Consider the following 23,289-nt stretch of genomic DNA (forward strand, 5'->3'; position numbering starts at 1 on the left):
AAACGCCCGTGTGTACGAGATTTCGGCGCACGATAAAGAGCCCCAGGTGGTCAAAATTAATCCGGAGCCCTCCACTACGGCGCGCCTCATCGCCTGCGTTGCGTCGGCGCGTTAAACCCCACAATCAATCAGAACGTTGAGTAATCTCAGTATTATTGAGATTAACATTATATTCGCATAGTTAGCCCGGCTGGCGGGTGCAAACCAGTGTTCAAGATTTCTCATGCTGTACACAGAATTATTCCGAGTCAAGTTGGCCAAGTTCAGTAATGTATTTCTGTTATTTTCTGTTATGGAGTCGCTCCTTTGTTAATGCTTTACGGAGGGGATAGTCGAACAGTTTTTGTACATCAATCAATTCGAATTCTTTTAGTAAATCTATAACTGAGTGCAACATTGGAGTATTGATTATTACTTTGATGACTTCATTCTAGTCGAGAAAATTTAGAAATGTTTGACATAGTAATGTCAAACTTCAAATTACGTTCACCTTTAAACTTAATTAACACAGTTCAATTACAATTATTTCTTTGCCACAGAAGCTGTTTAACACTGTTTCTCTATCAGTAACCATCGTTCACGACGGCTTTCATCGGCATGCAGCGAAGCCGCTTTTTAACACGAAAGTGTTTTATTCCGGGATTCACGAAGATTTCACTTAGGTCATATCCGTCACGGAAGTGACGCCAGTACAACAAAACAAGCGACCTGTTAAGGGTGCACTCCTGCACACAGGGTCTTCTTGCGGGGAAGCAACCTTTAGTACTAAAAAGTCGTCAGTACTAGTTTAGTGGTTAGTACTAGTCGTTAGTTAGTTTAGTCGTTAGAGATGTACAGGGCTGAGAAATTGAACATCAGAAAAGAAAATTTCTATGATAATTCCCAGGGCAGTGCTTTGCTTTTTGGGGCTAGAGCAGGTTGCTTGCGAACTAAAAGCTTTGTGGGGAAGTATTCACAAAATGACGGTGTATGCGTGGTCTGCGGAACAGAAACAGAAACTATGCGGCACATAGTGTTAGAATGCGAGGGTATCTATCCAAATCTAGGTCTGCGGAAAAGAAACAGAAACTATGCGGCACATAGTGTTAGAATGCGAGGGTATCTATCCAAATCTACATAAGAAAAATATTGGGCTTCCAGAAGCCCTAGGATTTTAACACAGATGAAGTTAACTTCAACGCTGTCGAGGCGACGAAAAGAAGATTAGAATGCTGGTGGACGAAAAGCAGAGAGGGGAATATTGCCTAGGACCGTTACCACCTGTAACAGGAAAAAAGTATTTTGTGCCTAATAAGCTTTTTGTGCCTGCCCTAAGCAGCGCTAGTATTAAACCGGGAGTATAAAACATAGGTATATTAGTCCTTTTTGGTAAGATGACATGTCACCACCCCGCTACAAAGGGGAAACCGATAGCAATCATCAATCATCATCAGTACGTTATACTTCGGGTTGTTCGTTGTCGGGTTGTATATTTTAACACGTGAGTGCTTTATGCCGGGATACACAGAGATTTCACTGACGTCATACCCGTCACGGAAAGGACCCCAGTACACTTTTGCCGAAGTGATCCGGAAGCAGGACGTCGCTCGCCAAGCACACTCACAAGACAGCCGCCGACCCGCAAATCATGCTCAGCTGCAGATTTCGCTGCGCATCTCACTTTCGTGTTTTAGCGATTCCTATGACAGAGGAATCACCGCAGTTTTTTTTTTTTTGTCATAGTCCTTCATCACTGTATTCAGGGTTTTCCCAAACGCGGGCCAAGAGCCGTCCATTTATTCTTCGTTCCGACGAGAAGTTGGCTGCCGTGGTCGGTAATTCTAATCATAGAGTTTCTTACAGTATACACTAGAGAGGAATCTGGCGCTATCCTCTATGCGGCTCACATCAAGGTCGTCTCTGTCGTCATGGACCGCCATTATACATCGCGCTCGCCTTAGTTTCATCATTCGCTTGGATTGAAACGTTTTAGGGACCGCAAATTTAAACAAAGTGCCACAAAAACGCGAAGAATAGTGTGCAATTATGTAAGTGGAAAATAAAAACAGGCTGTTTTAAAACTAAGAAAAAAAGAAGTAATGCGTATTTTTGCCAGAACGGTTGTGCCTGCTATTCCGCAGGCCAAGGTTGTTTACGAACAATGTTAATATTTGGGGGGTAACTCATTAGAGACTGTGCTTTTATTAATTTTACCATTATCTCAAATCATGAGTTGTTTGAAGAGTTTCGAAAGTTTTTTGAGCGTGCCTATGAAAACGTTGCCTTCGTGGTGAACCGGTGCACCGCGACCGCCAGCTAGTTTAACAAGAAAAAAATTTACACCATCTTCCCGCGAGGGGAACCATGGGGTAGATGCGACGCATCGGGGGTTTCCGTTGCGTTTCCGGTATGTTAGCGTGTCCATTGATGTTGTGTGTCCATATTTTGCGCAGCATGTTCACCCCCGATGCGTCGCATCTACCCCATGGTTCCCCTCACGGGAAGATGGTGTAAATTTTTATCGGGGTGGCCGGTGCTTGTTACGGTTGCGCCGACCATCGCGATAGCAGGCCTGTTAGTCTCCAATCAAATCATCGGTGGTCATCGGAGGATGTCATCGGCGGATGGGCGGCGGAACGACTGAGCGGAGCGGCGCAGTTACCGCGTTTATATGCAGCGTAATGAGAGAGAGCAGCGCATAGCAGCGCATGCGCATGTGTTAACCGAGCGCAAGCTGCGCGCAAGCTGCGCGCTAACCCGCACCCACGCACAGCTTGCACGGCGACGGAGCGAGCGCCGGCGAGCGCTAACACGCAGATGGCGCTGCGGTGAGAGCGGCGCTAGCGCGCAGCTGGCGCGGCGAGGAGAATGAGGGAGAGATGCGGACTACGCCGGACGACGCCGGAGGGACAAGGCGAGTGAAAGAGATGCGTCGCATCTAAAAGAAGACGTGGTGTTAAACAGTCGTGGACGATGACAAGATAGGACGCACACAAGCGCCCGTATCTGCCGTAGCTCGTCTTCGTCGATGTACGTTTTGTTTCTTCTTTTCGTCGGCTACAAATTTCGCGGCGGCATATTACCCGCTCATTCATACGTCCTTCGACTGCGGCATGAGCAACGTCAGGTGTGATCGTGCATTGCCTGCTGTTTCACTGAACACGGCTACCACAAAAACGGGAGGATTTCGGCTTCCTTGTAGCTCGTAAACGTGTTAATGCATAGCGAAGAAAGCAAATCCCAAAAACCGCTTAAAAATCAAATTGTCATGCGAAGCCCAAGCCAAAAAGGGGGCCTTCCCACGAACCCCCATGACGACATGGCTTACGAGGCGCAGTTTCCTCTCTAGTATACTTACTAAGAAACTCTATGATTCTAATGACCTGCAGTGCTTGCAAAGGATTTAAGATGCAAGCGCTCGCGAGCTCCCTGCGACAAAGCCAGCTACACCTTGACGTGGTGATGTTGCGTCTACTGCCGACGCCGGGGCTAGTGCTCCGCCGGCCGCTTAAAAAAATTCCCCCGCATTTCCCCGAGGGGGAGAATGTGAAAGTGCGAATGCACGGTTGTCGGCCCGCTTGCGGCGCTTGCGCTCGGCCCCCGCAGCCCACCGCCTCGCCGCCTTCTCTTCCATCTCTTCCATCGGGTTTGTAGTATCACGTGTACACCACGCAGTTATCAAGCCGCTATAACGCCGCTGAGTCGCCAACGCACGCCGCTGACGACGTAGTTTGAATGCGTTAAAGATATAAGGCGCGTTACTCACTGATATCAGCGTGGCGTCCGTGGCTTAGTCGGTAGCGCGTCGCGCTGCGGCCGCAAAGTCCTCGGATCGAAACCTGGCGCCGGATGCTGTTTCTTTTTTAAATATAGAGGAGCACTGCGGACGCCAACGCCGCCGCCGCCGGCGGTGGATGGTTTGGGGTCGCTTATAAAGTGCATTCGCACTTAAAACGCCTCGTCACGACTGCCTACACCGACCAGTGAAGCATCGTCTGCGAGCGCAGGCTGGCAGACGATGCTTTAGCTGCCGCTCGTCTGGGATGCTCGGAACAACCTCCTTCCCGTGCTTGGACTTCGTGCCATTTTGCGCAGTTACCTGCGTGGAAACGTCGTGTTAATTGTAGGCATATCTTTTTCTCTGCGTGTGCGAGTAGTGCGCATATGTGTAGCAGTGACACAGACGGGGTTCAGGCCATTCCCTGCCGACTAAACGACGACTGATACCCGTGGTGGTGCTGCGCAGTTTCCGTCGGTATTCGCTGACCTCTAAACTGCGGTGAAAACTATTCAGCTGTTTGTAGCCTTCAAAAGGTGACAACTGGTTAGGTTTGTCATTTCCAAGCCAGATGTATGTGGGCAAGTCGGCCACAACAAATATTTTCCGCGTCGGGTGCTGCTGTGCGGGTAAGGTCAGTTTTTATGTCAGTCGCAGTGGTGATGGAGGAGACTGCAGGTGAGGAGCAATTTAGAGGACATGCTCTGAGGATTGTGCGTTGACTAATGAGGATGATGACACAAGGAGGTTTGTGCGGAAGTTGCGCGCCGCCGGCTGGCTCGAAGGATGGATCAGCCTCCATGGAACCGAGATTTACGGTAAGCTTACAATCTAAACCGACATTTCCCATGAATGAAAACAGAGCATATTCCGCTCACGGGTATTAATAATAGCCACAATAGCTGCAGCAAACGGGTGAGTGGAATAGCCAGATTTTTGCGGCTGCACTCTGTGCACCTTGCGCTTCGTGTTCCGGGGCTGCGATCGGGGATTACCCAAACATACATAATCAAATAGCTGTGTCAGCACTTGGTTAGTTTTTTTGTAACGGCAGCAACGCCCTCTGCATTTTTTGCGATTCTAAAATCAGTTCCTACGATCTAAAATTGCTCTCACGAACTCTTGCCGAAACTTCTACATATACATGTATGGAACACACATACTCCGTGATCTGCCAGCGATAACTCCGGTGACGCCGCGACACAGCGAAGGTGGGCTTTGAGTGCAACGTGGTTGCGCCAGGTGAAGTCCTTCGTAAGCGGCGCGCAGACGCTTCGTCACCGATGTCTGAGACAGCCGGTCGCTTTGCGTGCCTTCGTTTGGACGCCGCCCCTTTCTTAGCAGCACCGCTTCGCGAACGCGAGCGCGCCACCTGAACGAGGGCTTTTAAAGACGACAATCTTTCTTGGGATACTTAAAGGGACACTTAAGTGAATTTGTCAAGCTCCTGTTTTTGCTGGCACTGCGTAGACTGGCTCAAATTAACATACTTTTCATCGTTTATACGGGCGAAAAGGTGGTATTTATTTTATACAGCCTGAAAGAAGAAAAACTACCATGCGCGGCTTGCGGTGGCCGCATTAACTAACAGAAGTGACGTCAATACAAGGTGCTACGTGATTGGACGATGTCCAAGATTAGAATTCAAACCAGTTCCGGCTTCGGTCCTGCGAAACAACATGCTTGCGATCTGACGTTATCGTTGGATGGGCATTCTCAATATCTCAGTAATCGACATACCGTGCTTCTGCCATGTTGTCGGCTGTAAAATGCGTCAGATAAGCCTACGAGTACGGCTTGGAATCGTAACAATCACTAGCCGAGGCGTACGCAGTGGATTAACGCCCTCCGCGTTACCGCGGACGCTCAAATGCGGTGCGCTTTTCCCCATCTTTGGAGCTTGCCTGGCTCGTGCCTGAATCGTAAGAGGCGTGTTCGCACCAAGCCAAGGGTCGGCTGATTCGGTACTGTGCCCGCAAGCAGTCGGTGCTTATGGCAACGCCATGCCAACGAGAACTCGCCAGCGCGTCAGTGTCAGTCTCGGTCAGTCTGCTTGCATTCTGCGAACTCGCTCGTGGAGCAATGCACGTTACAGCGCGGGAATGGGGAATTCAGCATAGAAAATATTACCCAAAAACAAATAAACCAACTTCTAAAAAACACGCACTATCGGGGATTCGAATCAAGGCGAAAATTTGGACGAATCGGAATACATTACTCTTGCACAGCGTAAAAGGACGGGACACGAGTAAGTAATAGACACCAGCGTTTGTGGTGTCTATTACTTATTCGTGCACCGTCCCTTTACACTGTGCAAGATGAACGAGGATTCGAACTTGCGACTTGCAAAACAACTCCAGACCACTCAGCCGTTACCTTTTTTTTTCCCACATGGTATTTATTGCACTACATGTCAACGTAGAAAATGATATTTACAACGCACATTTACACCCATGTACACTTACAAATGAGTTGATTACAAGATGAAAAACAAAACCAGACACAATGAACAATTATGTACATACAGTTTAAAACGGTGTTAACATTTACAACTAATAATGAGGGGATACCAATCAGGGCGAGAATCATTTTGGTCGTAGACGTCTTTAATATTAGTGAGCATGTGGCAGAAGTGTGATCTGGAAGAAACCATAGGCTCAGCGTGCCTATCCAGCATTCGCGTTTTCCATAAACTATGCAGAGTAATTAGAAGAAAAAAAATCATATAGCACATCACCTTCTGCGGGTGATACGAGATACCGTATACCATGTGTAGTCAATTGAAAGTCCTTCTTAAGATTCCTTTGGAGGACATCCCAAAATAGTATGGCATCCTTACAATTTATGAAGCAGTGCTCAATTGTTTCCGGTACATCGCACAGGTGACAGCTGACGGAAGACACAAAAATGTTCTGGTTGTGCAGCCACGTCTTAACAGGCAAAGTTTCGCTGCGATGCCAAAGACGGAAATATAAAGTATATAATGTATAGCCTGTTTACATTTTTTGCAGCTTGAGCTCCACTGGCCGAGATTGAGCAGTTTCGCGTGACTCCTGGAGAGCCGTGCTGCGCATGCGCGAGGAGCAGTGCCGTCTCACGGCGCACAGTCGGTGCGCCAGAGCCGCCGCTGTCGCGATTGTATTGGATTGGAAATCGTTTTATTAGCAGTAAGCATGATAGTCAGCTAATCCTAGACAACCAGGAAACCTAAGAATAACCAGCTGAACCTTAGCTCACGCTCCGTATATCCTGGCATAGCCGAGCTAAGCCAGCACTAATTTTTTTTATTTAGCATTTCAAGCAGCTTAGATGAGTATTTCTTGCATAGCGCTCGTGCAGGGAGCGTCCACAATATTTCCACAATATCTCATGTCTAGCAACTGTGTTCCTTAGACGGGAAACCGTTCGCAGATGTGTGGTCGTGCTGCTGACCGCTCTGCTAGTTGACCCAGCGCAGAAAGTGCTTCCCGCACCCTGGTTTTACGCTGTACGATAAAAGTTTCGGGTGATTTTGATTCCGTCGTACCTATATTACCTTCGCTGGCTCTTCTCACGCCTCCAGTTGTAGATTTTTCTACTAGCCCACCAGTCTGCGAAGCGTCGCATGTACGCTTGTGTGGGGCAACTTGGACTTAGAGCTTGATACACTCTACAGTGTAACAAACTAAGGGCACATTCTTACTGGCACAAACGTGCCGTGGCTTAGTTTCAACTTAGCGAACGAATTGCGACGACCCGCCGGCCGCCGGCCGACTAAACGCTGGGCCAACTGATTCTGTCGAAAGGTCGGTGGGCCGTGCAGTAGCGCAGTCAAATCAGGCCATCTCGTTTTGACGTAATAGGAAACGTCATAGGAAATCGGCTGGGAGGATGCATGAGAGGACAGCCTTTCGAATTGATTTTTCTACTGAATAAATTCTCGTAAACGCAGCGAGAGTGGTCGAAACATAGCCTAGAGGCTTCAGACTACAATTTGCGCTAGTAATCCCGCAATGTTGATAAATCCCTTCAGTGTCCCTTTAAGGGGCATAGAGTTTCTTACAGTATAGTACACTAGAGAGAAATCTGGCGCTAGCGTCTATGCGGCTCATATCATAGCCGTCTGTGTCGTCATGGGCCTCCACCATGCGCTCACCTAAGTTTCGTCATTGGCTTGGATATAAACGTTTCAGTGGCCGTATATTCGAACACAGTGCCACAAAAATGCAAAAAGTGGTGTGTTATTATATACGCGGAAAATAATACCGGCTGTTTTAAAGCTAAAAAAAGGACGGGAAGCGTATTTTCGCGCTACGGTTGTGCCTACTATTCTGCAGACCAAGCTGGTTGTTAACAACAATGTTAATATTTTGGGCAAAAATTATTAGAGTGTTATTTTTTATTTTACCATTAATTCAAATAATAAGCTGTTTGAAGACCTTGGAAATGTTTTTGAGTGGGCGTTCTAAAATATGAGTAACTTCTAAAATATGAGTGAATTTCTCTTTTTGGTCATTAGCACCGTCATGCCTAACACATTTATTGCCTTTGCGTTTTGGCGTGTAGCACGGACCTCCCAAATAATGTCATTCGGTTTCTTAAAAAAAAAAAAAGGAGCACTGACACCAATTTTCGGCGTTAATATTATTGCACAGTTCGCTTCCTTCACTCAACAGAATACCCTGGCTGAAATATGAGCGGCCTGCGACGCGAAGAACATAGTTCAATTGGATCTCATTTATCGCGCCGACGGAGCAGCCCGCAGAGCGGCACTCAGCAAATGGACATCAGCGTGACATCACTCCAGGAGAGGGAAAAGAAGTGACGCGACAGCGCTCGTCAAAAACTCGTGTCGTCACTTCACGCGCGCGGCCCCACGAGCGGCGAGCGGGCGCAACACCCTCTCAAGCGGGCGCCGGTGACGTCCGCACAAAGCGGTGAGGTCAGGCAGGGAGTCTGTCATATGCACCGTTTGGGATGAAAGCGCGGGAATTTGAAACAAACGATTTTCAGGCCGTGCAATGTAATTAACTATCACACGCTGAAGTATTTGAAGTGCTGTTTCAGGTTCGCCAGACCATTAAGCATCGGTAAAAGCAATAAAAGTGCAACATGAAATTTTCGTGTCAGTGCTCCTTTAAGGCCTTAAGCACTTAATGTCGTTTTTCGTGCACGTGTGGCACGGATATAAGAAACCCTATGTTAACGGCTAGTCACCTGATCCCATTCCTATGGGACTTCCCGATTCATGACCCACAAGCTTAAAAACTAGGCTGTGGCTAGCGTTCCGTCCAGACGGAACGATATACAGGTGCTAAAGTTCCGTCCAGACGGAACGGAGCGCTGCGGGTTATCCTTCCGTCCAGACGGAATACAACTGAGAGCTTAGCGTTCCGTCCACCGGCGTGAAATTTGTACAGTTCCGTCCAGACGAAAGCAAAACCGTCGGATTAGACGCCATGCTCACTCTTCAGAATTGGTGTAGAGGTTGCGCCTCGAATAATGGCACTATTGTAACACGTTCAATTCCCCCCAGACATGCGTGTTTTTTTTCTGTTTTTTTTTTTTTTGCGTGGTTGTGCCAGCGTTTTGTAACACCTAACGTCGTGCCCACTTTACAATTGACGCGGTGAGAGCAGTCGGTCCTGATTTTGCACTCAACCGGACGCTCCGCTGCCGCTCATTCAAGGCCGACGTATCGATCGCCAGAGTTCCGATCATCTGTAGTTCGTAATGGTGATTACTAATTAACGGTTATTCTGGCTAGTCAATGAGCGGAAGCGGTTCGTTCGGCTGGGTAAATATCAAGAAAAACTCTCGCTGCTTGTTGTGGAGCGGATGTGGTCGAGCTTCGCGGTTCGTTTGACGGCCGATCATCTCATTGAGAGTGATTAATAATCAAATGTGACTCTGGCTAGTCAGTGAGCGGAAGCGGTTTGACCGGTTGGGTAAAAATCTACAAAACTCAAGAAAGGCGATCGGACTAACTCTAACTCCGTCAAACGGAACTCCAAGCCGCTACCTCGACCACGCCCGCTCCACAACAAGCAGCGAGAGCAGTCTTTCTTGATATTTACCCAACCGAACGAACCGCTTCCGCTCATTGACTAGCCACAATAAATGTTAATTATTAATCACCATTACGAACTACAGATTATCGGAACTCTGGCAATGGATACGTCGGCCTTGGCTCTAGTGAGCGGCAGCGGAGCTGCCGGTTGAGTGCAAAATCAAGACCGACTGCTCTCACCACGTCAATTGTAAAGTGGGCACGAAGATAGCTGTTACAAAACACTGGCACAACCACGCAAAAAAAAAAAAAAACGCATGTCTTGAGGAATCGAACGTGGTACAATAGTGCCATTATCTGAGGCGCAACCTCTACACCAATTCTGAATAGTGAGCATGGCGTCTAATCAGCCGGTTTTGCTTTCGTCTGGACGGAACGCTAAGCTCTCAGTTGTATTCCGTTTGGACGGAAGGATAACCCGCAGCGCTCCGTTCCGTCTGGATGGAACTTTAGCACTTGTATATCGTTCCGTCTGGACGGAACGCTAGCCACAGCCTAAAAACTATGCGAAAACACAGCCTAAAAACGATGCGAAAAGGTTTTTTAACTACATAGAAATGTTCCTTGGCTTAGCTTGCTTCTTGTTTTTTCGTTAATGAAATTTAAAAAGAAAACAAGAAACACATTTTGGTTTATGTAGTTTTTCACTAGGTTGCTTCGTTAATGAAATTTAAAAAGAAAACAAGAAACACATTTTGGTTTATGTAGTTTTTCACTAGGTTGCTCTAGCTGTCTAGCAAGTGCGAGTTTTGTGTATTTATTTCAGGACAGAGGTCACATAATTCTAAAATAAGCAAACCACGCCGTTGCGAACGTTTTTATGCTTTTGTAAAACATTTCATATTCGTGCACGTTGGTTTTTAAGCCCGTGGCTCACGCAGTAGTAAGTCCCATAGAAATGTTAACAGGTGAGTCCCCCTTAAACACAAAAATTTTACTCCGTCCGCCCGTCAGTTCGTATGCGAGAGTGCGAGTGGTGAGGAAAAGTGGTGAGCGTCATGATGAGTGAGTGCTTAAAGAAAAAAATTTTTCAGTGTGTGCGAGTGAGTGGCGTCCAGTTTTGCCGAGGTATGCTATCGTGCGGGAATCTCACTAGGCTCACTTCGTAAGGAGACGCTTTTCTGAAATTGATTGATCGAACGCCTTTCTATCTCAACCTCTTTAAACTTGCTAAATTGGCAAAGCCACGCTGCACCATGTAAGATTAGGCCAGTTTCGGTCAGCAATAGAGAAAAAAAGCACAGGCAAATAACCTTTGTGCTAAGCTATATGTATACAACTAAGGGTTAAAGGTAGGAAGGTGGGTTCGAACGAGTGGATAGGGTGTACACGCTTCGCAACATGCACCCACTCATTATACACGTCTTCCCACCAAAATTTCTGCATGTTGAAATTACAGTCTAGTGTAATTATGGCTGGCCAGAGATACAGTATACCAAGCTACTAGTGCAAAAATGTTCTGCAACGAAAAAAAAAAGCACTTCTATTGTTGCGATCATAAACGGGCCCCGCCCCCTATCAGGCCCCGGCGGATTGGTAGCGTTTATCCCTATAAATACGCTGTTGGGAGAATCGGCTAAAACACAGACCCCACAGCTCCACCAGCACCAAGGTGGAACATCAACGTCCTTCCAGAAAACGCTCTGCGGCAAAGCCAACTTTATAGCAAAGGCAGCATTGTGCGTCGAGGCGGATGACTCGGACGCAGCCGTCCTTCTCACCGCCTTGCGAACATCACTGGTGGAGGAAGCGCGCTAGACCGGCTGGAGAAGGAGCGCAGTTCTCGTGACCCGCTGATCTCGTGCCGTGCCAGAGAGGTGCTACGTCAAGCGGCCTCTAGCGCTCGCTCACCCAGCCGATGCGGAGCGGTTTTAAATGGCCCGAGGCTTAGCACGAGTTTGAATTTGCCTGGCAAAATGGCTCGGCATAGAATATGCCTCAGCGAGCACCCCCTCTGCCACGTAATTGCCTCATTATCACCATATTTCGCAGTCACTTTGCAATTTTTAACGACGATCGTCTTTCTTCGGCTACTTGAACGCGGAAATTTCGGTCTGTCTGTCCCTCGATTCAGCCGCCCAGCCAAAGTTGCTGCAGAGGTTGAGCGATACGTTTATATAGCCACAACCATGTCTAAACATCTAATTTCAATGGCATTGCTCATACCTGTCAACATTTTTGAGCCAAAATAAAACATTACGCATATCTGATGCAAAACATCAATACATAAGGAATATTTGCAGTGTTCCTTTATTAAAAATACATGGCTGCTTGATTTTCGCGATAGCAAGTGAGGCACTACAGCCACAGTAGAAAAAAAAAATAGGCCGTAGAAAAGGTGCCATCTGGCGGTGGCCCTGGGAGCGCACGATTGCTCAGGGCCAGTGTCAGGTGGTGCCACCAGCGTCGATAGAAATATCTCCACCGGTGCGTTGCGCGGTTCGTGTTTCTTGTCTTCACTACGCGGCATCGAATTTCGTTGTGCGCGGTGTGCACATAGCTCTGGAAAGGACGCCGCCAGATACGATTTTCCATCCTTCAGCGACCATGGCAGTGGGGATGAAGTGCCAAGTCTAGACGCGAAAACATGCCCACAAAATGCCAGGAAAACACTGAAGACGACATTCCGGTGGAGACGTGCCGGAGTGCTGACGCCCGTCGTCTTAAGCGTACCAAGGAAACGCCCGAGAAACGTGCCGATTGGCTAGCGAAAGACAGAGAGGCGAGGCGCACCCGGAGGCAGCACGCGCGACGCGTGAAGCGTCCGTTTTCCAACCCTGCGGTGACAACACGGTAAAGATGAAATCTTAAACAAACCTCCATTGCACTTATCATGCCAGGACGGAAGTGGTAGGGGTAGAGCATCACGGGTGAGCGGGGAAGAGACGAGGACTGACGCAGCGGTTGCGACAGAAGACTATCGTCTTTCGACGACACTTGTAGCGAAGCAAGCAGATACACGGCCAATTTTTTCGCCAAGGCTCATACAGACACGCAACCACTGCAAAATGCTCGAAAAGAATTGAAAACAAACTCGATTCGGAAAGAACTGGTTTCGAATGCGGAATAAAATACCGAATATTTATGCGACATTATTGCTAGTTTCAGAACACGAAATGCCATTTAAAGTGTTAAGCACGTTTAAAGACTGTCCTACACGGTCGTTTCAAAGGCCTTCCGAAGGCCTTCGAACCAACTGTCTATCGAGCACCCATTGTAAATACACGGAGAAAACTTGTAAGTGAGCGTTCCTTTCAACTGTCGATTGGAAGGCGCTGTGTACACCACACGCATAAGCTTATTGATTGATTGATTGAATGATTGTGGGGTTTAACGCGCCGACGCAATGCAGGCGATGAGGCGCGCCGTAGTGGAGGGCTCCGGATTAATTTGGACCACCTGGGGATCTTTAAAGGAGCCATGAAGACAAAATACAAGTTGGGTTTATTATAAAGACTGCTTAGTCCCGATAACAATGATACCAATATCATCGCAATCTTCGAAGAAATAACGGAGATATTAAAGAAAACGTGTAAAGCTGAGGCGACCCCCTAGCCAATTTCCCGCAACTTTTCTATGACGTCACGGAACCTTGTTTGTGCGATTGACGGCCGCCTAACTGACCTGTCGCGACGACACATGACTGGACATCTGTAATGGGGCCTCTAGTTCTATTTGACCGCATCACTTGAATGCTAACGTGCAGTTAACGCACTGAAAATTATGTTTTATTGTTGGCCCGTATGACGTCATTGTTGCTCATAACACGTCACTGTGGCGCGAAATTTGAAAGTTTTTAATTACTTCTTGCGTTTTTTTCGTTAAAAAACAGCTTTTGTGGCTCTAATGGAGCTGAGTGAGATACTGAATCCTAGTTCTTTCAAATTAAGCGAAGTTGTATTTTCTCTTCATGGCTCCTTTAACGTGCGCCGAAATGTCGTACACACGAGCGTTTTTGCTTTTCGCCTCCATCAGAAAAGCGGCCGCCGCGGCCGGGAATCGAACCCGCGACCTCGTGCTAAGCAGCGCAACGCCTTAGCCCTGAGCCACCGCGGCGGGTCACACGCATAAGCCCTTTTTTAACGTTCAGGACTGCAAGCTTGAAATTCACCCCACCATTGTGTGCGTGTGCATGCGTGTGTGTGCGTGCACGCATGCGAATATGTGTGTGTGTGTGTGTGTGCGCGCGCGCGCGCGCGCGCGCGCGAGAGAGAGAGAGAGAGAGAGAGAGAGAGAGAGAGAGAGAGAGAGAGAGAGAGAGAGTCGCTGTCTGTGTAAAAGCTCCTGAGAAACTATGACGTGCGTTCAGAGTGCATCCCCGCTAAAAATATAGACAGGCCTGCCATTTGTGTTCTTGGTACACCAATGACTCGATTTTTCGGTTTAAGCAGATCCCGATTTTAGGCATATACTTCCGGCCCAGAGCCTCCTGTAGTAAAGGGAGAGCAGAACGAAAATTATGAGCCATTCCACTCGGTGAAGGTGGATGACGAGCGAAGCTGGAGTCCTTACTACACGTGGCCTCCCCATTGCGACGACACAGAAGTGAAATTAACAATGCAAAAGGGCAACTTGTCTTGATGACGGAAGCGCCGCCCCGAGGAGCCGGAGGAAACTAGACACTCAAGAGATTAGAACGCCGCAAAGGGCGGACGGTGCGAACGTAGACATGGCCTACGCGGTACACGAAGGTCGTGTTGTGGTGTCACCTGGTTTCAGCCAGCCGTCTGGTGGCGCCGCCCGTGACAAGGGACACAGGGGGGCGTGCCCGAATAAAGTACTTCTTGTGACGCTGACGGCTGCGGTGGTGTCTGCTCTGGCCCCGACGAAAACAGCGTCGGGGTCAACATAAAACACAACATGGTGTCAGAAGTGGTCGAATAGACGCCTTCACTTATCCTTACTGTGGCAGAAGAAGAAATTATGGCCGACGAGCAACAGACTCCTGAAAGCAAGTGGCTCGGGATTTCGCTTCGGTAACCCGACGCGGTCGACTTCAACAACGCTGCGTCTTGGCCAACGTGGAAAACACGTTACGCGGACTACGCAGCGGTCTCCGGAGTATGCCACGCCTCGGCTGAAGTGCAAGTACGCTCACTTTTGTACTGTATGGGCGAGCTGCGGACGAGCTGCGGACGAGCTGCTCCCGTACGAGACCGTCGTCAAGCGCTTTACCGAACACTTCGTGCACCCGGCTAACGAGCTCTATGAGTCCTCTCACTTTCATAAGCGCACTCAGGAACCTGGCGAAAGTGTTGACGCTTATTACGCAGAATTGTGCAGACTTGTGAAGCGATGCAACTATCCGTCTGTTCAAGTCGAAGAGCGCCTCGTGCGGGATAGGTTCGTGGTCGGCCTCAGAGATGCTCGCCTCTCGGAGCAGTTGTGCCGTAATTCCAAGTTGTCGCTAAAGGAAGCTTGGACTCAGGCGCGGCAGTGGGAAGACGCCGAGAAAGAAAAAACGGCAAAAGGAACCGTTGGAGGATTTTCACCAGTCGAACTAGACGCAGCCAAAGCTCACAAAGCGCCGCGACGTCCGGAGGCCAGGCAGCGGTATGCGCCGCTCAAGACAGAACTCTCCGGCGCCGCTACTTGTTCTTTCTGCGGACGTTTGCCGCATCCTCGCTCAGAATGCATAGCCCGTGCGTCCCTCTGCAATCATTGCCGAAAGAAAGGACATTTTGCTGAGGTATGTCGTTCCCACAAAGCAAAAGCGACCAAGCTCGCCACTATCCACTTGCATACGGTCGTCGCACCCGAGCACGCCAAGTACGTGGATGTCACGGTAGACAATTATACGGCCTCTTTCAAGGTGGACTCCGGTGCGGAAGTTTCGGCGGTGCCAGCTGATTTCCCTGCAGTACCCCTTCAGCTCGACAAAGTGGAGAACTTGTTGACTGGTCCAGGAGGGCAACCGCTTCATGTACTGGGATCGTACGTCGCCCAGCTCTTGTGGCAAGGGAAAAGATGTGAACAGCGACTCTATGTGGTGCAGTCACTCACAACTGCACTACTGGGTTTCACCGCGCTGCAGGCACTGGAGGTCGTTAAATTTCTTGGAGACGTAGCGACTCCCCCTTCGAAGCATCATGCGGAACTGTTTAAGGGCCTCGGCACGCTGAAAGTAGAGTACCAAATCAGACTGAAACCTGACGCCGTACCATTTTCACTCAGTGCACCTAGACGTGTCCCCATCCCACTGCAAGGGGTGGTTCGACAAGAACTCGACAGAATGGAGGCCGACGGGTTCATTCGTCGGATAGATAAGCCAACACCTTGGTGTGCGGGACTCGTGGCAGTTCCAAAAGCCTCGGGTGGTTACCGACTTTGTGTTGACCTGACTCGTCTGAATGAGTTTGTGCTTCGAGAACGCCACATATTGCCAACCGTCGAGCAAGTTCTGGGTCTGATGGGCGACGCAAAAGTTTTTTCTAGGCTGGACGCTACAGCAGCGTTTCACCAGGTCAAGCTTGCTCCAGAGTCTCAAGAGTTGACAACATTTGTAACGTCTTTTGGTCGATACTGTTTTTGTCGCCTGCCGTTCGGTATCACATCGGCTCCTGGCTATTTTCAGAAGCAGGTGGCAAGGATCCTCGAGGGTCAAGAAGGTGTTGCAAATATGATTGACGACATCCTTGTCTTCGGTCGCGACAAGGAAGAGCACGATGCCCGTTTGGAGCAAGTCCTCTGTCGTCTCTCCAAAGCCGGAATAACTCTAAATCGAGACAAGTGCTGCTTTGGTGTGTCCGAAGTGCCTTTCCTAGGTGTGGTTGTCTCAGCCGATGGCATCAGACCCGATCCAGAAAAGTTGGAGGCTATCAAGACTGTTGAAGCGCCCAAGGACATCGCCGAACTTCGCCGACTTCTCGGGATGGTGAACCACCTAGCTAGGTTCCTCCCTAACATCTCCGAGATTACAGCACCCCTGCGTGCGCTTCTGAGCAAGAAAACGGCCTGGTCCTGGCACCACGAACAAGAGTCAGCCTTCAGCAAGATCAAGCAGCTGCTGGTATCAGATAGGTGCATGGCTAAATATCACCCCTCCTACGGCACCACGATTTCGGCGGATGCCAGTTCTTTCGAACTCGGAGCAGTCTTACTTCAAACGCAGCCTTCAGGAGCACGTCGACCAGTGGCTTTTGCTTCTCGCTCCATGACGGTCACGGAACAGAGGTATAGTCAGACAGAGAAGGAAGCTCTGGCGGCGGCATGGGCAATGAGCAGGTTCGATGAGTTCGTACGGGGCATAAACTTTGCCGTGGAAACGGATCATCAACCACTAGTCACTCTGTTTAGCAAAATGGAACTGGATATGCTCCCTCCTCGTGTTCAAAGTCTGCGCCTCAAGCTCATGCACTACCAGTTCACCATGCAGTAGGTCCCAGGCAAACTACTAGCAACTGCTGATGCTCTCTCAAGGATACCACCGAAGGTTTCTTCTCCCCTTGATTCGGTGGAGTTGTTCGCAACAGAAGTTGTTAGCAACGCATCCTCAACTTTGCCATTGAATCGGGATGACGTCAAAAGAGCCCAAAGCACGGATGGCGAGTGCACATCCCTTATTTCTTTTGCCCAACGTGACTGGCCTCATAAGAAGAAGCTGCCCTTACATTTCACGAAGTATGCTGCGGTAGCTAATGAGATCACAGTCTGTGATGGGCTTCTGCTCAAAGGTCCCTGCATTGTAGTTCCTAGTTCCTTGAGACCAGCAGTCCTGCATCTGTTGCATGAAGGACATCAAGGTATAAACCGGTGCAAAGCGAAAGCCAGAGACTCGGTGTGGTGGCCGGGGATTGCTAAAGACATCGAGTCCATGGTAGCCCGATGCGAACAGTGTGCACGCACTCGGATTAATCCAGCGGAGCCACTTATTTCCACACCTTTACCGAGCCGCCCATGGGAGGTTCTGGGCATGGATCTCTTCCACAGCAAAGGACAAACGTTTTTGCTCCTCGTGGATTATTACTCCTGCTACCCTGAGGTTATTACCTTATGGTCGTCCACAGCTTCTGCAGTCGTCGAGGTGCTCAAGAGCAGATTTGCTCGACATGGTATCCCAGAAGTTGTGAGATCGGATAACGGGCCACCCTTTTCTTCCCATGAGCTCAAGAGGTTTGCCGACTCCTACGGGTTCACCGTTGTGACCAGCAGCCCGCACTTTCCTCAGTCAAACGGAGAGGCTGAAAGGATGGTCCGCAGAGTGAAAGAACTGCTTGTCAAATCGAGTGACCCACATCTAGCTTTACTCAGCTACAGAGATACCCCGGGCGTGAATGGCTTCAGCCCAGCTCAACTCCTAATGGGAAGGCAACTCAGAACTCGCTTACCGAAGATGAAACAGTTGCTGCAACCGTCCTGGCCTGCTAGAGACACAGTGGCCACAAGTGATGCATCTTACAAGATGAAAAGTGAGTGCAACTTCAACCAGCACCATCAAGCCAGGCCACTGCCTCTGCTGGAGGCGGGAGAACGAGTGTGGGTTCTACCTGAAGGAGTTCGAGCTTCGGTGTTAAGTGAGGGCCAACGACCTCGCTGCTATATTGTAGAGACTGATTAAGGTGCAGTCCTGAAGCGTAATCGGCGACACCTGTCGGGGTTCTCACAGCCGAATCAAACAGACCCTGGAATTCCTATGGACACAACGCAGGGTGCTTCTCCTACAAATCCAACGGTGGAGATACTGAACGCTGCACCTAACGTAGCAACAGACGTCGGCAGTGACCATCGAGACGATGGTGTTATGAGAACGCGTAGTGGTCGCCGTGTAGTTCCACCAGCCCGTCTGAACTTGTAAAGCTACACAAGTTCGTGGAGGAAGGAGGTGTTGTGGTGTCACCTGGTTTCAGCCAGCCATCTGGTGGCGCCGCCCGTGACAATGGACACAGGGGGGCGTGCCCGAATAAAGTACTTCTTGCTGTGACGCTGACGGCTGCGGTGGTGTCTGCTCTAGCCCCGACGAAAACAGCGTCGGGGTCAACATAAAACACAACAGGTCGCACAGCGGCAAATCTTTTAGAAACCTCCATTATCTACCTGAGAGCCTACTGATCTTGAAAACGATGACTTCCGATAACTCATCTACTCGAAATGCACATCCAAGTGAAGAGACGGATATGCATTTGCATAGGGCCGTACTCTCAGTCCGTCCTCCACTCCATTTGCTCCCTCCATCGGCTGAGGAAAGGATTCCGCAATGCTTAAAGGAGTACTGGCACGAAAATTTCATATTCCACTTTTATTGCTTTTATCGATGCTTAATGGTCTGGCGAACCCGAAACAGCACTTTAAATACTTCAGCGCGCGATAATTAATTTCATTCAACGGCCTGAAAATCGTTTAGGTCAAATTCCCGCGCTTTCGTCCCGAAAGGCGCATATGACGGAATCCCGGCATGACCTCACCGCTTTGTGCGGACGTCAAAACACTGGGGAGGCCGATGGGGGCGTTGTTTCGACCGCGCCGCCGCCGGAGCTGAACGGCTGAGCTGCCTGAGTGCTAGGCCTACCATTGCGGCGGAAATTCGATGACAGCTTTCAAAAAAGTCCTGGCGGCGACTCCTATTGCGCTTCCGGGCTATATTATTGCTTTCTTTTCCGTGTGTGGTACTTTATTTTTGCCAACAGTGCCTTTCTGGGCAGCAGTTATGCCTCTAGCTCTGGCTACGTGCACCCGTTTGTGAATGCGCCGACGCCCGCCCGCCGCTCGCGGGGCCGCGCGCGTGAAGTGACGTCACGAGTTTTCGACGAGCGCGGTCGCGTCACTTCTTTTGGCTTTCACGGGATGATGTCACGCTGATGTCCATTTGCTGAGCGCCGCTCCGCGCGCTGCTCCGTCGGCGCGATAAATGAGATCCAATTAAAGGATGTTCTTCGCGTCGCAGGCCGCTCATTTCAGCCAGGGTATTCTGTTGAGTAAAGGAAGCGAACTGTGCAATAATATTAACACCGAAAATTGGTGTCAGTACTCCTTTAAGCATGGGGAAATCGATTTCAAGGACCTTCTCCACTGGAGGTTCGAGTGGAGGAAAGATTCAGAATACCAGGGATAAAATCAAACGCTGTTTCATCGAATTCAGCACATGTGTCTTTGCACATGCAGAACCCTAATGCACGGAACCCTGGCCATGAACGAACCTCGATGTAAAAAGAATGAATTTTCGATGCCAAGCGACATCGAATATGAGGGGCTTCCTTACTTCTTGACTAGGATGGATGAATAAGATGACTTGTCAAATGATTGTGCAATTTGTATTCTATGCGGAATTTGTATGCAGTGCACAATGAGCTTGGTTCTAGTATGCACTCTGGGCGCTAAGTACAATTCGTGGTGTCTGCTTTTGGGTTAGCGAATAGTTTCATTACAAGACAAAACGGTATTTCGTGCGAGTGCTTGGATATGACCGCGTTTAGTCATTTTTCACACCATGCAGTTAATGTTCGCACGTGACCCTGGTTACAACTAACGCCTTTAATGACCTGCAAAGCTCGTTGTTCGCCAATTCGTTGGTTTGGCTCTGCTGTCAGTAACATAACTGTTTGCGGACTTTTTACTCGTGTACAACCATTGCATTGCACTACTGCACAATTTCCGCATGAACTTGTCATTTCACGCGTACCTGGGGGTAACATTTATCAGTGCGCAATTATCATGTGACTTTGTAATGCGGAAGGGAGTAGTAGAAATTAGACTGTATTTAAGGGCTGTGACCGAGTGAGCGATTGGCGCACATGGGGAAACTTGAAAACGAGTGGAACCAACAAATGCTAATGACGGGAAGCCCAAGGGTACAGCTAGCTATAGAAGTAGGAAGTAAGGTTTGCAAGCAGGGGTGTCCCCATGAATTAAATATAGGGGGGTGGAGGTTGCCTAAGATTCGCGGGCGGGGGGGGGGGGGAGTATATTTTATAGATGAGCTAGAAACGGTAGTCATTTTTAATTCTTCTTATTTGTATCACTGACGCCACCATCATGACGAAGATTGCGAACCTTTTCTTCACTTTACACAGCGGTGAAAGTGGAACTCCAGAACGCACAAAACTAAACAACAAAAACTACATCTAACGTGTCACCCGCCGCCGTGGCTCAGTGACTAAGGCGTTGTGCTGCTGAGCACAAGCAAGTGGGTTCGATTCCCGGCCGCGGCGGGCATTTTTCTGGTGGAGGCGAAAAGCAGAAACGCCCGTGTGTACGAGATTTCGGCGCAAGTTAAAGATACCTAGGTGGTCAAAATTAACCCGGAGCCCTTCACTACGGCACGCCTGATCGCCTGTGTAGCGTCGGCGCGTTAAACCCCATAATCAGATCACATCTAACGTGTCGAGAAACTACGCAGCAATGCAGACTACCAGCAATAAGCCTTATCATGCTATGAATTTGGGACTGCTGCACACAATTCGTTGGATATGTACATACATTACAAGCACAGCGATCTCGACGGTTCACTCCGTAACTGAACTATTAAAAATTATGAATTAAGAAGTAAGCAAAAAAACCCTAAACCGCCGCAAATATATCTACGCATTCTTAACCACACTCTGAACATTTGCATGCGCCTTAGTTTGAAAAAAAAAAAAAACACTTGCTACTGTGCCTTCAGCAAAACAAGGGGGGCGGGGCGAAGGTAGATTAATCACTGGTCACAAGGTCCGAAAATCTACATTTAATCTTGGTTCTTCTGTACCTTGCGTCTTTGAAAAGTTGTCTTTGAAATGCATCGTCAGCTCGACTTGTCCCAAAGCCTCGTTCTTTTTTCTGTGTCAGCGAGCTGCCTATATCCGCCGCTACGTTACGAAAAATACAAACAGCAGCAACAAAATGTGCCATGAAGGCTACCAGTAAGCGACGTGAGAAATCCATGGTGATTGGTGCTTTTTGAAGGTTACACAAGACACTCAAAACACGCTTAAACAAATGAAGCCGTAAAGTAGTACCACTCCGCCCAGTGCGCCTGCGATTTTTCTGTAATGTTGCGGAGTTTAGCAACTCAGTTAGTGGCGGCCAGTGCGCATGACGGGAGAAAGGCCCACTTGTTCCTCCACAATAGAGGAGCCGAGGAGGTGGCGCTTTCACTGTCGCTCGTAAAGCGGCCGATCTGTGGCGGGCACGTGTGCAGCGCAGCACCCCGGGTTCTGGCGGCAGCACTCCTTCATTCCCCGAAGGCGGATCCCTTCCGAGGAGGCCGGAGCTTCGCGGAACCCAGCCGGACGAGGCCGTTCTGCAAACTGGGTCATCATGCTGCTGGCCGCTGCATGCGCCCCGCGCCTTTGTTCGCGCTCGGGGCCTGGACAAGGGAGGACGCGTGTCCCAGCGGGCCCTCGTTAGGCCTAACCAGGCGGCCGCGCTCCCCCGGGGACCCCGACGGACCCCCTGCCGCGGAGCTGGCCCGGGCCGGACCCCCGGGGAGCCGCCGTCGCCCAAATTGACTCGCCTCGGGCCGGCTGGCGCGCGCATGTGCGCCACAATGGCCACGCACTCGGCGCGCTTCTCATAATAGATAGGGTCTCCGTGGCGCTGCTGCTCCGTGCACTGTCGCCTCCACCCCTGCGGGAAATGTCTCTCTCGGGCACGCCCCTGCCCGCCGGCGCTGCTGTGCCGCGGCCTAGCGGGCGCCCCGAAGCCCGCTGCACGTGCTGCTCTCCACTTGGAAAACCGCCACGTCTGCCGACGCCAAGAAGACGCACCAACGTAAACTGCGCCACGAGATGAAGACGGTCCGAAAGGGGAGCACAGCGCTCGTTCGACGGCCTGAAACGGCTCGGAGGAGCTCCGGCGGGTGGCCTACACTTCGGACAGGGATTACTGGGGAGAAAGTTTGGCACGAGGAAGGTGGAAACTTTCCAATTGGGCGAGCCCCGAGGGCCCCTGGGTGCGGCGGCGGCCCCGCAGGGGTTACTCGGAGGGATTAGCCAGGCGACCGGAGCGAGACTGCGCAATCCGCGCACCCAAGGGGATAGCACGGGCTTCGTTGCCCTGACTACGGCCGTGTCAGCCTCGCTGCTTTAAACTGGACTCGTGCTGCTGCGACCACGGCCGCAGGTGCGCTGCAGTTCTTGGGGGCGCCACAGCCGTTGCACTTTGCTCAGGCCCACTGCATGCCCTTTCTCGGCTGAAAACTATGCGGCCCACGCCGCTCTGCATGGCGAATGCGCAAAGCCCGCGCGATGACATTTGCTGGCTGCTCCCTGCGCATGGTTTATACTCGGTTTTCGTATAGCTTATATGCCCCCGACGTGTCTTAGGTCGGTCACTCGTGAGTTTTGACCTCTTAATTTTTTTTTTGCTTCGCACATATATTTGATTTTTTTGTCGCTGCTGCAATCTGTTGGCTTAAACGATGTGAGCTTAACGCTTATACTTGCGGCGTGACATTTCCATGCGGTACTTATTTGGCCGTATTAAAACTCCCCGAACAAAAAAAGGGCAGCTCCTCACGCTGTCACTGCAAATAATTGCGAAACGGATGCAAGGTATAAGTTTCGGTTCA

At 49.8% G+C, this 23,289-nt stretch overlaps 2 protein-coding genes and 1 pseudogene across 2 annotated transcripts in view; all 3 read left to right on the forward strand.

The window, feature by feature from the left end:
- Positions 1–23,289, forward strand: part of L (zinc finger protein Lobe) — a 203,644-nt gene that overhangs the window by 59,749 nt on the left and 120,606 nt on the right. The window lies entirely within an intron of this gene.
- On the forward strand, positions 3,998–22,275 carry LOC144155408 (uncharacterized). The gene is made up of 2 exons (XM_077686811.1): positions 3,998–4,575; positions 21,919–22,275. Exons 1-2 carry the CDS (start codon positions 4,544–4,546, stop codon positions 22,226–22,228), a joined length of 342 nt encoding a protein of 113 aa, XP_077542937.1. The 5' UTR covers positions 3,998–4,543; the 3' UTR covers positions 22,229–22,275.
- On the forward strand, positions 14,730–17,184 carry LOC144180379 (uncharacterized; annotated as a pseudogene).

Source organism: Haemaphysalis longicornis, unplaced genomic scaffold, assembly GCF_048455015.1.
Source record: "Haemaphysalis longicornis isolate Haplotype H1 unplaced genomic scaffold, Haemaphysalis longicornis Haplotype H1 scaffold_1, whole genome shotgun sequence".
Taxonomy (NCBI): domain Eukaryota; kingdom Metazoa; phylum Arthropoda; class Arachnida; order Ixodida; family Ixodidae; genus Haemaphysalis; species Haemaphysalis longicornis.